The 16,065-nt window shown below is 47.2% G+C and overlaps 1 protein-coding gene and 2 non-coding genes across 3 annotated transcripts in view; all 3 read right to left on the bottom strand.

The window, feature by feature from the left end:
• The window catches only part of LOC135825684 (activating signal cointegrator 1 complex subunit 3-like), a 51,038-nt gene that overhangs the window by 3,991 nt on the left and 30,982 nt on the right, over window positions 1-16,065 (bottom strand). Inside the window, exons 20-32 of the mRNA XM_065338306.1 lie at window positions 13,961-14,092; window positions 13,270-13,530; window positions 12,804-12,889; window positions 12,405-12,534; window positions 11,280-11,462; window positions 9,816-10,079; window positions 9,118-9,255; window positions 7,662-7,915; window positions 7,213-7,338; window positions 6,523-6,634; window positions 3,582-3,716; window positions 1,202-1,257; window positions 626-794 (exon numbers count right to left, since the gene is read on the bottom strand). Of these exons, the coding sequence (XP_065194378.1) occupies window positions 626-794; window positions 1,202-1,257; window positions 3,582-3,716; window positions 6,523-6,634; window positions 7,213-7,338; window positions 7,662-7,915; window positions 9,118-9,255; window positions 9,816-10,079; window positions 11,280-11,462; window positions 12,405-12,534; window positions 12,804-12,889; window positions 13,270-13,530; window positions 13,961-14,092 (2,046 nt within the window). The remainder of the gene's footprint in view (window positions 1-625; window positions 795-1,201; window positions 1,258-3,581; window positions 3,717-6,522; window positions 6,635-7,212; window positions 7,339-7,661; window positions 7,916-9,117; window positions 9,256-9,815; window positions 10,080-11,279; window positions 11,463-12,404; window positions 12,535-12,803; window positions 12,890-13,269; window positions 13,531-13,960; window positions 14,093-16,065) is intronic.
• Window positions 2,321-2,393, bottom strand: Trnar-acg (transfer RNA arginine (anticodon ACG)). Its single transcript has one exon. It is a non-coding gene; the product is annotated as a tRNA-Arg (tRNA).
• Window positions 3,187-3,259, bottom strand: Trnar-acg (transfer RNA arginine (anticodon ACG)). Its single transcript has one exon. It is a non-coding gene; the product is annotated as a tRNA-Arg (tRNA).

Here is a 16,065-nt window from a genome sequence, read left to right as displayed (position 1 = left end):
AGAACAAAACATCAGCAAAACAACAGAGCTATACTCGACACAAAGGTTTTATTACAATCAGCAAAATGTGAGAACAACAGAACTACACACTACTCAGTACACACTACACACTACACACTACACACTACTCAGTACTTTGAACAACAGAACTACACACTACTCAGTACTTTGAAGTACTTTTAGTACTTTTTTATTTCAGGAGATAACGCGCTTCAGCAAGTCAACCACCACACATGTAATAGTGCCGTGAAAAGGAATGCGGCTGAATGGCTAAAAGGCAGTGGGGCACAAGTGACAAGACCCAATCTAGCACTCAGTGATAAAGAGTAGGAAGTGTTGATGTCGCATCTTGACAACATGCTGCAGCTTTGCAATGTGCACACTGTACTGTGCATCTACATAGTACTGTATACTATGCTTGCTGCACCAATAATACACATGATGATACATCACCCATTTTTGCCTGTCAAAGCTCACCATAGACAAGAACACCAACAGTTTGAATACCTTCACATAGCTTGCTCTTGTTGGAAACTCCAAAGGTAAGTTAGTACATGTACTCCAAGTTTAAAATTTAAAAAAATTCCTTTGCAGCAGTATGCCATTTGTGCAAAGACTAGCTCACCTGCAAGATTCTGAGCGCTTGGTCCAGGACAGACTTGGTATCTGTGAGATAGTCAGACGTTGGCAAGGCCGCCCGGGAGAAGTGTGCATGCAGCAAGATCAGCGCCTTGGTGTGAGAGCTGTCAAACGATTGGTCGGGAATCTCCAGTGACATCTGCTCGGAGAGGGTCCTGAAAACAATAACAAAAACACAATCGTAAGATAGCTATAAATAAAATGATACCCGTGCTCATGTCACAAAGCGAAGTAGCAATAGTTGAAAAAAAATACAAAAACGCAATCATTATGGTGTATTCGGCAATGTAAAAAGAAAGAAAGCATGTGTGTTTGTAATGGTGTAATGATGTGCATTTGTAATGACACGCTCAAACTTATTCTAATGCTAAGCTCAATGCTGTTGTTTAGTATCGCAGTTAGGGAAAGCACAACCTTTGGTGGTGGAAAGAGACTGCTACTGCACCAGAAACTAGTCCTAGCTTGTTATACTTCAGGGAGGCAAGAGCCAGACTGGGCCAGTGCCAGTACTACTACAAGTACAAGTACAGAGTTTACAAACAGCTACTACATGTGTTCTCACTTGTTCAGGCCATCTTCATTGTGGCGCACAGGTAGCTCTGCATACTCATGTACATCCTAAACACAAAACACACAAATCACACATCAAACATACCATCCACTCAACATCACGAACATACCACACTGGTCCCCTACTCCGCTCTTACAAATGTGGTGAAAAAAGAGAGAGTGAAGCCCACCAAATTGCAAACCAGGGGTAAGGAATAAGGATTTCTTTGATTGCACACAGCAAAAAAAGAAAAGGAAAAAGATTCTCTGAATACGAAGTGATTTGGCTTTTTTTAACATTTGGCTTTTTTTAACATTTGGCATTTTTTAACAAATGTGTAAAATTTGCTTTTCTTCTGGCTGTTTCTCTGCTCCGGATGGCTGTATCGAAACATGGGTGGTGACAAAAGAGAGCCAGTTTATCGTAGATCAATATTGACCAGGAAATTTGGTGCATGTAATTTAATTCTCCCTGCCACATCGGTATAACTAGTGGTGGGTGCTTTGCCATTTTGTGTAAAATGTGTAAAATAAGCCCTTGAATGGACGAGGAGGGCAGTGAATTGCTTCCGCAGGGCCTTTGGACGGCGTCAGGCCGTCTTGCCATCACTAAACACAACAATGAAGAACAGTAGGTCACGGAATACACTCTGTGAGAACGAAAACATGGCTGCGATGCTATGCTACCTATCCAATTCTACCGTATGACACAGCCACTAGTTACAAATACAAAAACACGGCTTTCCGGCAGCATACAATGCAGTTGACAGATTAATTTTCATCCACTAGCATTCCCCGAAGTGATATCTATCAACTTCAGAACATTGATAACCGAATATCCCAGTTTGTGATGCCATTTTACAAATTTGTTAAAAAATGACACACCAATTATTTGAACCCTGAGAATACTATGAAAGTAGGACATGATTCAAGACACTTTCCAAAGTGGGATCATTCCCATTTTTTGAGACAACGGGCATGAAGGATAGCACTTCCACTTGCAACAATTCATTTGGACGTAGCTTGCCTAGAAGTGGCTGAAAAAACGTCATTTTACAACCATGTTAAAAAAAGCCAAATCACCTCGTACCACTTTCTCACCAGTAATTTCGCATGCCAAGTCAAAAAGATTCGACCACGCCAGGATTCGAACCTGGAATCTCCTGATTCGTAGTCAGGCGCCTTATCCGTTGGGCCACGCGGCCAGGTCTGTTGTGCAATGTGTATACAATGTGTGTATAATGCACGTGTGACGCTTTGGATCAGATTTGCTTTCGACTTGTTTTCAAGGTGCAATGCTCCAGCTAATGGCCACGGCCATACGAGAACAATCCGTTTTCAACGTGTGCACGAGTGGCTTGCTCTAGCTGGCAAGCACACGATCGCGCAGTTACAACAGACATCATGCGTCACTTCGTAGTGAACAAGCAAGTCCAATGGTTCAGGTTGGCAAGTAGTTTGTGTATTGACCGTTATTCTGTGCATGTCCGTCGTCAGTCGAGTCCTCCTGTTTTCGAGCTTGCCCGGGGTGATCCGACCCCGCAGGCAATACACGAAAAATCCCATGAAGATACCTGCCTGCTCGTGGAGGGAGGTACTTGTATTTGCAGACAACCCTCACGCGACATGCAATACTATAGGATTTCTAGTACTGTATACTAGTAAGCAGAATTATTCGTCTGGAATTTAATTTCGTCTTTTTCGTCCAAGGAGGTTTTGGACTAAATTTTAGAAATGCCGGACTAATGTCGATTTGTCCAGCTTTTCAATACATTCTTATGATCCATGGACGAAATCTACAACCAGATGAACTCCCTTTTGGACGAAATTATTGACCGGCGAAATTTTCTGCCTGTACAGTAATTGTTTTCTTACTGTATTAAGCAGACATCCATGTGGAAGCTAGCTGCACACTGCACTGCACTGCACTGCACACATGTAGTGTTGGTGAGGTTTGATAATGACGGAGGGCTATTGGGAAGCAAAGCAAAAAAAACTCGACCACGCCAGGATTCGAACCTGGAATCTCCTGATTCGTAGTCAGGCGCCTTATCCGTTGGGCCACGCGGCCTGAGCTGTATCTTTCAACCACCCGCCAGGCAGATTAGCAGATTAGCACAATGTCTAATATTCTTTTTAGCCTTTCCCAAACCAGCCGACAGACACACATACACATACACGCCCGCACCTACACATACACGACCGCACCCATACATACACGCCCGCACCCACACATACACGCCTGCATGCCCGCACACACGCACGCCCGCCCGCACCCACACGCATGCCCGCCCGCACCCACACATCTCTAGCACAGGGAATTTCAAATCCCAAAGGAAATGCAGCACAAGCAAGACCCAGTGTAATACAAGCTACACGTGGTGGCAACTTACACAGAGTGTCTTGAGTACATCAGCGTTGGTGGATGACTGGTGAAGGCACTCACAGAACACACGCACTGTACTGTGATGGAGATAGTAGTAGGATGCTATACGGCCAAGGGTGCCTGCTATGATAGTGCGACCATCCTGATACACATACACATGTACACAGAAATACATACAGTGACAAACACACACATACGTATGCACACACATACACACACATACGTATGCACACACATACACACACATGCACACACATACACACACATACACATGTACACAGTACGTGCGTGTGTGCGCACGCAAGCATACATGCAAGCAAGCACACGCATGAGGCGCATGTACATGTACATGATTCAGCAAAGAAAGAAAGTGAAGGTCACACCTATAGCAGGGGTAAAAGGCTTAACCCTTTGTGCGCTCAACGAGCAATTTCGCTCGTTTCAAACGCGCGTCACATTTTTGATCGTCGCGCTTGACTGGTTTACCGCATCGCGCCGAGGCTTCACCACCGCGTAGCTGAGAAAATTTCCGTGACGTAGGTACTAAACATGATGTAGGTCGCCACTAACATTTTTTTGATAGCACGCTTTCAAAGAGCCTTTGATGTCAAAATTAGAATTTGGACTTATCCAGCGATGGATGCAGACGAGGCTCTTCGCCTAATACAAGACGCGGACCAAGCAGATCTCCCAGTAGAGGATATCGCTTGCTCTTCAGGCGACGAGGTAGGTGACTCGGACAACGATTTTATTTCGTCTGACGAGGAAGATCGCCTGAATGACGATCTCTTTTCCGACTTGGAGCAAATAGGATCCGATTCGGCTGACGATATCGCTATTCCTGTTCCCGTCGCTGCTCGTGGACGTGGCGCTGGACGAGGCAGAGGCCAAGCAGTAGGTGTCCCCGCGCGTGGAAGAGGGCGAGGACGTGGAGCTGCGACAGGGCGAGGACATTGAGCTGCGACAGGGCGAGGACGTGGAGCTGCAAGAGGGCGAGGACGCGGAGCTGCAAGAGGGCAAGGACGAGGACGTGGTATACAGTACGAAAATTGTAGTGGCTATGATGATTTTGACCAGCTGCAAACCAATACACCTGAGTTCAACATAACTGGCACTGGTTTGAACCTACCTGATAATTTCGCTCCAGCATGTGAACTTGATTTCTTCAAACTATATTTCCCGGACGAAGTTGTGGATTCAATTGTCAAGTTTACAAATTTGTATGCGCACGAGCATATCGCTGAAAAAAAGACGTACCAGACGGATGGTGTGTGGAAGGAGACCGACCGTAACGAGTTTTACGACCGCTTGCATTTCTCTTGCGCTGATGTGCTTCATCAAGATTGTGGACTTCAGGGCAGAGGATATAAATGATCGACTTCGTAAGGTGCGATACCTTCACGACCATCTGCAGGCGGCCTGCAAGCGTTTGTTCATCCCTGGCAAGTGCGTTAGTGTTGACGAGCGCATGGTCAAGTGCAAGGGACGCGCTCCTTTTACGCAGTATATGCCCAAAAAGCCCGTCAAATGGGGCTTCAAGGTCTTCGCTGCCTGCGACGCCCAAAGCTCCATTGTTGTAAACTTTGAAGTTTACACAGGCCAGCAACCTGGAGGTGAAAATGGCCTGACTCATGCTGTGGTGATGCGGCTGGTCAGTGACGTGCGCGCCGGAAGTGTGATCTACACGGACAATTTTTACACTTCCGAAACCCTGGCCACATCTCTTCGTACCAAGCAAATATCGTTGGTTGGCACCGTCCGCGCGAACCGCACTGGATTTCCAGCCGTATTGCGGACCAACATGAAACAGTTCGAGAAACATGCAGAGCGAGGTGCAACACGCTATGTTCGCAACGGAGATCACCTGTACCAGCAATGGAAGGACAAGCGGTGTGTGTCCATGTACAGCAACATACATCAGGGCCATGAGCATGACACAGTAACAAGAAATGTCAAGATTGATGGTGCACACCAGCAAATGGAAGTGCAGAGGCCAATGTGCATCAGAGACTACAACAGCAGCATGGGTGGAGTCGACACGTTCGATCAGCTGATCGAAACGCACCGTGTGCTTCGCAAAACGAAGAAATACTGGAAGAGTCTCTTCTTGGATAAGGTCGACGTGTGCGCTGTCAATGCATACCGCCTCTTTCACTTGTGGCAGAGCCAGCATCCAGGGGTGATAAGTCGACGATGCAACTTGCAGCACTCGGATTTCCGCTGTAACCTCATCCGGCAGCTGTCATCGATTGATGAGCATGCACCGCCACCGAAGCGCTCGTATCGCCCAGTGCCTGTTCCGCAGGATGTCCAGGTTCCTGTTGCTCAGCTTCACATACCTGGAGTGAGGAAAAGGAAGAACTGCAGAAACTGCACAGAAGTGGGTAACAAGCAGCACCAGTGTGTAACCTACTGCCCTACGTGCGATGTTCACCTCCACATCACGAGCGACCACGACTGCTACGCCGCTTACCATGCATGCCACTTCCCGTGAAGGATATCTTATCTCAGTGCTGTGAGTTTCTATCTTGTCTACTGTATATTTGTACATAAAAGTATGGTTTCATTTCCTTCCTATGGTGCGCTCTGTAAATAACGCGGCTATACACTTGATTATGACAATATGTGCCTAATATGGCAACATTGGTAACCATGGCAACATTCTAACATAGTTTTTTGGATTCAGCCGAACGATTCCATTCAGAAAAACACAACTTCTAATTACAAATTCTCAAAAACTGTGGAGTTACAGGGGATTATTGTCGGAATGGAAAATTTGGTCATTTTCTCCGAAACCAGTGGACTCACAAAGGGTTAAAGCTCTCGCCGCTTCATAGCTGCTCTGGCTAGACAGTCCTTTCCAAAGGCACTCTCATAAAACAAATGATAGAAACTTTCATATAAATAGCAATAAACTACAAATTAGAACTATGCAGGATATACAGTACCTCGTCGAACGATATACATCCAGACATCTCCAAGTCGTTGAGTGCTCGGCCAACCAGATTGGACAGAAATCCAGTCAGGCACTCATGTCCAGTGTCTTCTAGCTCATAATAGCTGTGCTCACAGCAACCAACAATGGCGCAGCGAGAAACACAACAGCAGCAGCAGCAGCAGCAGCAGCACCACCACCACCACCAGCAGCAGCGGAGAAATGACCACCCGAAGCAGAGCACAGATGCTTCGGTTTCCAAGTACACACAGCATAAAGCAGTATGGTCAACAAGACAACACTGTAGAGACAATGCAGAGAGAAGGCCATCTTGCCACAGGCCAGGGGTTGCCACAGCATGACATCAACAAGGAAATTATATCTAATAAAACAATGGCCAAGAACCAGACAAATCTGAGAGTACCCGAGAGTATCTGAATTTGAGAGTGTGTTGAGGCACAACAGCCTTGGAGCAAAACTAATCACTATGTACCACTGGCACTACATGCAGCAACCTAGCAGCCTAGCATGCACAACACACACGCACGCACGCACACACGCACACACACACACACACACACACACACACACACACACACACACACACACACACACACACACACTTACGTACGTACTACCCACCTTGCACTACATGAAGCCTACCATACACATCACTACAGTACACACATACAACTTTACCCACCTTGGGTTCATGACCAGGCGACGGAAGAAATAAGTCCATGTCAGATAGTCGAGCGCTGCCTGCTTTGTGCCAATAGTACCAGCTACTATCTCAGCATTCAAATGGTCGGCCAACACTTCTAGCAAACTGCCATAAATGCACAAATGTACACAATCACGCACACATGCACACACATACACACACACACACACACACACACACACACACACACACACACACACACACACACACACACACACGGGAAAGCTATGGATAGGTGACACATGGCGAAAGTACTGAAAAATATGTCACCATCACATTACTCCTGGTGATAAGAGTCACAGCTTACTGTATTCAACCCCCCCCCCCCCCCCCCCACCACACACACACACACACAGATGTATACACGGATAGAGCATTAGCAAGAGAAGGCAAAGCAGACAGAAAGGAGAGCATCACTGACAACTCACTTGGATTCGACCGGGAATGGCTCATACAAGAACTTCTTGTAGAAGTCTTTCTTGATGTCGTGTACAAGAATACATGCCACTCCCTTGTCATCAAACTGTGGCCGACCAGCACGGCCCATCATTTGCAGCACATCAGTGATGGGAAAGTCCACATAGCGATGCAACTTTCCATCAAAGTACTCAGTACCCTTGACAATGACAAGATGGGCTGGGAAGTTGACACCCCAGGCTAGAGTACTGGTGGCTATTAAAACCTAGCAGCGCCAACAGCAGTAGCAGCATCAGGAGTAGGAGCAGCAGGAGAGGAGGAACAAGAGTATGAGCAGCAACAGGAGAAAGAGGAGTAGGAGGAGAGCGAAGACGATGGGTACAGCAGAAGAAAAGGAGAACCACCGTGAAAACAGAGCACACAAATACATGTACACATATTACAAGGAAGCATACATACTGGCAACCCCACCACCACCACCAACACTACCACCACCAACACTACCACCACCAACACTACCACCACCACCACCACCAACACTACCACCACCACCACCACCACCACCAACACTACCACCACCACCACCACCAACACTACCACCACCACCACCACCACCACCAACACTACCACCACCACCACCACCACCACCACCACCAACACTACCACCACCACCACCACCACCACCACCACCAACACTACCACCACCACCACCAATGGCCATGTGTATACAACAAAAAAGTTATTAACACTTGTAAGCAACACTCTGTCATGACATCATTCCACCTTGCAACAACCTGATACTACACCACAGGGTAGTCAAAAAAATAAAGATGAAAACCCCAACCACATAATATTCATTGGTTCGAAAGAAAATTCAAACGGGAAAATACCCGAGCTAACAAATATTGTCACTAACAGCGGCAGGGCTACTCTTGATAGTCATCAGCATTATGCCACTTCACAATCATCTTCCTACCACTTCACTATCATCAAGTAGCATTGAGTGAGTGCAACCGGCTTTTTCCAAACATTCATTGTCCACAACCCTACTGATTTCTGACTTCAACACTTTCCGTCCTGCCTTTCTGTCTGTCTGTTATAGTACTGCTCCCTTACTGCTCCCTTGTCCCGAACAACAGTTGCAACAGGGATTGACCATGCAACAGCAGTACCTCAGCAGCTAAAGCTGATCCGACTGCATACTGTGTGTGTGTGTGTGTGTGTGTGTGTGTGTGTGTGTGTGTGTGTGTGTGTGTGTGTGCGTGTGTGTGTGTGGATGGGTGTGCATGTGTGGGCGTCACGTAAAACATTACAACAACACACTTGTCACAGACAGACAGACAGACAGACAGACAGACAGACAGACAGACAGACAGACAGACAGACAGACAGACACAAGCATGCACACATAGTCATTACACCCACACCCACACACACAAGCATCACTTTTGTACACATAGTCCTTACCTGGATCTTCTGACTAACAAACAGTTCTTCAACAACCTTTCGATCCCGATCCTGTAGACCAGCATGATGGAGACCGATGCCGAAGGCAAGAGTCAGCTTCAAATTGGCATCACTGACACGAGCCAGAATCTGTGATAGCTGCAGAAGAGAACAACATGTACAAAAAACACACATTTCTGTCCACTTGTCTTCACTGTGATCGGTTCAGCTAGTGACTGAACTCCGCTGACTTGTCTTCACTGTGATTGGTTCCTGCATACACACACACACACACACACACACACACACACACGCATAATGCATACACACTTGCACGCACACACGCATGCACCCACACGCACCCACACGCACATGCCCCCACCTCACCCCACACACGCGCACCCACACGCACATGCCCCCACCTCACCCCACACACGCGCACACGTGTGCACACACACACACACACACACACACACACCACACACACACACACACACACACACACACACACACACACACACACACACACACACACACACACACACACACACACACACACACACACACACACACACACACACACACACACACACCACACACACACACACGTTTCTCAGTCCATGTACCCAACACTCACACTCACATAACACTTCACAGGGTAGACTGTAAACTATGCAGAGTCGGAAAGAAACCCGGCAGACTTTGTCTTATACACTTACATCAGCCTCCGATATCTTGAGCCATTGTTTAGGATCATCTTCACCTGAACATAAAGAGATCAAGTCCAGTGCAGTGATACGTGTCTGACGGCGTGATGATACAAATATCAGTACTGGCTGACTGGGTGAGTGTGTCTTGATGGCCTCGAAAGACGGCTTGTTCATGGTAGCCATGCGAGGACAGTAGTGCTTGCCGGCAAAGCCTTGAACGTGAACGTCTAGTGGCACAGGTCGCACGGCTGGTCGAAAGTTGTACAAACCAACCTGGACAAGACAACAGCAGGCACACACACGCACACATCGTGTACGCACGCACATACATATACACCGTAACGTAAGAATGATGATGACTGGTGAAGCACAGAAAATACGTTCTTGCCCGCCAGCTTGCTTTGAACGGAATCAAGTGTGACTGCTGCGATTGCTGATGACTTTTCCCGACTTCTGCACACCTTGGCAAAGTGACCGGACCTTGCTACACTTTGTGCATGTTTTACCGCATGTCAGACACCGCCTAGGAGGATGTGTTCCTCCACAGTATCCGCAGGACTTCACTTTAGGTCCGGGTTGTATTTTCTTCTGTGACCTAACAGCGGCAATGTCTCGTTTGTCTGTCTCTGGACTGACTGGTCCGTAGATCAAGTGCCCAATGTGTCGCTGAGCGGCTTCTCTACATCTGCAGGCAAAAAGCACTTTCTCTAGACTAAGTCCCTTGCGGAGTCCGTCATCCTACACACCCAGAATAATGCAGTCCCGTAAGATGATGTCCTCCGTGGCTGGAAGCGCGCATCTCTCGGCCGTTCTAAGGAGCTCCATGGTATACGAGTCAACGTCTTCATTTTCTTGCTGTTTCCGGGTGAACGGAAAGTATCTCTCCATCGTTGCATTTGCTTTCGGGGCGCAGAACTCCTCGGATTTCTCCTTCAGCTTGTCTATGCTATGGTCCTTGCATCTGCAGAATCTGTAGCATCCGACTTCTGACACCATGTAGCAACTTCTTGAGCCGAGGAATAGCTACTCAATGGGAGTAGCTAGCATGGTATATATAGGGGGAGAGCATAGGTGGTAACTAACACAATTCAAGTGTAGATGATCTAAGTGCGGGAATAAGGTGTGAATGGCAGTGTGAGTGTAAGCGCCAACTCAATGCTGGTGGCATATGTCAAACACACACACACACACGCACATGCACACGCGCGCGCGCGCACACACACACACACACACACACACACACACACACACACACACACACACACACACACACACACAATAATTAGAGGCGATGTACTAGTGCTAGTGCTATTGCTACGGAGCAGTGGGTAGTTACACTCCAGTAGCAACAGCAGTAGCAACAGCAGTAGCAACAGCAGTAGCAACAGCAGTAGCAACAGCAGTAGCAACAACAGCAATAACAACAACAGCAGCAACAACAATAACAGCAGACATACGGAGGTATGGCAGTACCTGTTCAATATTGAGCCAATCTGCCAGATCACGAGCATTGGCCAAAGCTGTGCTGAGGCCAACAATACGAATATTCCGCTCTGTGTGCGAACTAATGAAGTTTGTCCGGGAAACAATCACTTCCAGGACTGGACCGCGATCCCCGCCAAGAAGATGAATTTCGTCAATTACTAGAAGTCCGACCTGTGGACAAAGACAAGAAGATACGTAATACCATAAAGAAAAAATGCGGAGGCAGAGCAATAGTCCACATCACATACAGTACAGTAAAGTCATGTATGAAAGGAAAGCACAACTCTACAGAAGAGAGGGACAGACAGAGAGACAGACAGGGACAGGAGTCCTCCAGCTCGACAGAGAGTGGCCAGTGCTCAGTGTTCACAGGGGTGGAGTTATCTACCACAAGAGTTACAGAGCACAGGCAGTGAGAAAGTGTGTCCGCTGGAACTTGAAGCTCCACGCTCTGGGCGATCATCAGACAGCATTGACTACATGATTGTTCTGAGCAGGCCTAGATATTGGTGGCTAGTGTAAGAGTAAGTGTGGGAATAAGTGTGCATGTGCGAGGGTAATGGTAGATCAAAGCCATTGGGTTAGGTCCAGGAAAATGCCAGAGCAAGCACTGCAGTCGGGGTAGGACACACTCACTCAAGATCTATCCTCTCATTACTGGTGCCAAAAGCCACTGCAGAAGTGTGCTACAATAAATCATGAGTGGCATGGCACTACACTTTGGCGGCTAACTTAGCTCGTGCGCCGAATTACAGAGAACACGAAGAGCTGCATCTGGAGTTTTTTAAAACCAGGCTTCTCTTCCAGAGTAGTTTGAAATTAAAATTCGGAAGCCTGGTTTGAAAAGCATGCATGACCTTAGTAATGGCTTATGTGGCCGTAAGCACAGTTTTCACACACGACTCTACAGAAAAGCCGCCAATCGCAAAGCCTTCAGTGCAACCCCCCCCCACACACACACACATGTGACATGATGAACAGGAGCACAGATGTGTGTACACACATACATATATGCATACACACATACATATATGCATACACACATACATATGCATGCACACACATGTGCACGCACCAGGTGATCTGCCGACACATGCAGCTCTGGTCACTTACATCTTGTACGTAGGAGCGACTCTGCCAGCTTCTACTCACACCGTCCCATTTCTCCGGGGTGGTTACAATGAGATCAGCTCGGCTGATGGCACGCACGTCTGGTGTGAAGTCACCAGTTAACTCCACAACACTGCATGTAAGCCACGCATGCATATGTACACACAGGCACAAACACAACAACAGACACAGACACACACACACACACACACACAGACACACACCACACACACATGCACGCACATGCATGCATGAACGCACGCACGCACACACGCACGTACACACACACACCCCAGATGAGTATATTTTTGTCAACAACAAAACAGAGAAAAAGGTGGTTTTGGTGCAAGAAGGTAGGACCGTAGCCGAACATGATCTAAACGTTATTATTTTCTTCCTTACTTCTTGCCGAGTTTTTGCTGAATACGCACTTTCCAGTCATCGACACGTTCTCGGACAAGAGCTTTCAGCGGCGCAATGTACACTGCCTGCAGTCAACAACAGGAGGGCATTGGAATAACGACAATATATTCAATGTACACTGCCTGCAATCAACAACAGGAGCGTATGGCAATATTGCGACAACGACAACATACAGGGAACAGCTGAGCATACACCAGTACACCAGTACGCACTGCATACAAAGAAATGAAATGCGTGCAGCCTGGCCGAAGGTCACAGCACAACTCCGATAAATTCCCCGGGCAAGTGCAACTACAACTAATGCCGGTGCGTAGACACGTTGGCAGACACACAGGTTATCATGATTAGGACAAGCAGCATAGTACCGTGTAGTGTGTAGTGTGTAGTGTGTAATGTGTAGTACAGCGGTGTGTCGTGTGTAGTGTGTAGAATGTTTGAGTCATACCTTGGCACCAGGATACTCTCTGAACAAGCGGTATATCGCCAGCTCGGCAGCAACCGTCTTTCCAGATCCAGTGGGGGCGCCGAGTAGGACGTTGTGATCGGTGTGGTACACAGTGTGGAAGAACTGCGTCTGGACGGGGTTAAAGTGCGTGAAGTGCGGGTACAGAGACTCCAGGTCGGGGTTGTTGATGGCAGTCTTGGGTAGCGGCTGCAGGTCCAGCAGGTCAGTGTGCGGGGCATGACGCTCGGGGAGAATCAGATGCTGTTGGGAGCAGAGTAGAAATCACAGAGTAGAAATCACAGAGTAGAAATCACAGAGTAGAAATCACATGACACACAAACTAGTAGTCTACACAGTGCAGTAGTGCAGCTGAATAGAAAGAAAGAGCAGTCGGAACAAGAACATTATCCAGTGCATTGAACTTGCGAAGACTGGCAAGCCATCCCCTCATAAGTCACACTCGTGCATTCACATACTCTAAGTATCCGCTCACTCACTCACTCACAAAGTGGGAAGAACTGAACTCAACTCATGCATACGCACAAAAAAGCAGGTACAGAGACTGCCCCCCCCCCCCTCCCCCCCCCTCCGCGCGCGTGCGCACGCGGGTCCACAGACAGAGACACACAGACACACACAAACTGAAATTTATGTAGCAGTTAGCCTAGCCATTGTGTTATAATACTGGTACCTTGAAGGAGAGGGCTATGACCGACTGAGCTCCCAACCAGCGGTCAGAGATGACACGGATGATGTACTGAGGTGGTAAGGGCTCAAATATCGGCGTGGTGAACACCAACTCCTGTGACTCATTGGCTATCACCTGAATAGACACAGACCACACCACACAAACACATAATTATGATCAAGCTCGTGAGTAACGACCTCAGGTAAAACAACAACTCGCGTATCACGACAAAATCTTCAGACCTAGTAGCCATTTGACTGCAGACTTTCAAGTTTCCACCTCATGAATAACGACACTTTTCTCACGAACTTGGTATTGAATACAAGAATGCACTGAACTTGGTATTGAATACAAGAACGCACTTGGTATTGAATACAAGAACGCACTTGGTATTGAATACAAGAATGCACTTGGTATTGAATACAAGAACGCACTTGGTATTGAATACAAGAACGCACTTGGTATTGAATACAAGAATGCACTTGGTATTGAATACAAGAACGCACTTGGTATTGAATACAAGAATGCACTTGGTATTGAATACAAGAACGCACTGGCAAGTGACATCCAATGGAAATATCCATCCCCACAGGAAATTGCGATCTCACGGCCGCGGCAAAATCAGCGAATTTCGGTGTCTTCTGCGAAATAAGATGATTTCGAAGAATCGCTGTGAATTTTGAGGCAAATATTATAAGATTTCAAGAAATCATTTCGAGAAATCGTGTTTTTCAGCGTAGACTCGTGTGGAAATATATTGTGCATGCAGCTTGGTTCACACTCACTGTAAGGTTTACTCCGTCTTTCCTACCACTTGCTGTTCGAAGGTGCTGCTGAAAAACTTTGCATGTACCTGACAACAAGTGGTCAGCCGGTGGCTGAGTTCTTTAAGCAAGTCAGGATCTTTCATCCTACTAATGGCATCAAGATGCCACACGACTTGAAAAAACTACACCGCAGTGCCCGAGCAGGAGTCTGCAGTAGCTGCAGAGTTCCGGCAGTACACATCTGCTGCAGCACCTACAGCTCTAGGTGTGGCAACCGTGATAGAATAGTCCCCGGACTCCGTTCAGTTCTGGATGTTAGAGAAAGCTAACATGCCTGCTCTTGCCAAACTGGCTTTGCGCTACTGCTTTGCTGTGACCAGCTCCGCCGATCTCTACAAGCAGGTCTTCTCGGCCAGACGTCGCTCACTGGCACACTCAACCCTCAGACAGCTGGTGTTCCTCTACCTCAATACAGCAGGGCTAGAGTACAGCACGTTCTGAAGCATGCAGCAGCTGAATGTTGAAACTCTGCCTGCTGTCATGTTCCACACCGAACAATGCTTTGTTAGCTGCTTGCTTATTTAGTGTTCCTATCGGTACTTTGATCCACTATGCTGATCCTTCCGCTGTCACTTGAGAGACATGTGTTCCGTACAACTGCTTCTAATATATATTTGTACAGAACTGTCACATGTTACAGGTGCAGTATTGTCAGAAGGACATGCTAGGTCGCTTGTAATCTTGGTGCGGTGTGCAATACTGCTATTAAAGCATTTCACGAGTGTGATATTTATTGTTGCCGTGCACCATTACCACGCTTCAGTGCAGCAACCAGTAGCAGCTCAAGCCTCGTACCTAGTGCGGCAGCAACCAATGCTCAATCAGCTACCCGTTACCGTTGCCGGTGCACTGAGCATGCCTCAGCCACAGTCGCCACCACAACGTGACATCTTGATGGCCACAAGCAAATCAATAAACCAATACAATCTACCGCAAGTTCAGTCATATCCTACAGCAAATTCAGCTCCTCACTGCATATTTTGTTGCAACTTCAGCCCAATATGCACCACAAGATTTGGACAACTTTCAAAGAATTTTTCCGCGGTTTTCCGTGGGGGACAGAAATACACGGTGGATGTGAGTAGTAATGTACGGTGTGCAGTGTGAACTGAAATACTGTAGAACGGCTAATTATAGCGGGCCGATGTTTTCAGCATTTTCCGGATCAGGACCATTTTTCGAGATGAAACATTTTAGCGATCCAAGTTTCCCACATACCTTGGCTAGCATTTTTTATGGAGTATGCTCTTCCACATTTTACCATGGTCTACATAATCTTTC

The sequence above is a fragment of the Sycon ciliatum genome, chromosome 1 (assembly GCF_964019385.1).
Source record: "Sycon ciliatum chromosome 1, ocSycCili1.1, whole genome shotgun sequence".
NCBI lineage: Eukaryota > Metazoa > Porifera > Calcarea > Leucosolenida > Sycettidae > Sycon > Sycon ciliatum.
This window is presented reverse-complemented; position numbering and strand designations above follow the sequence as displayed.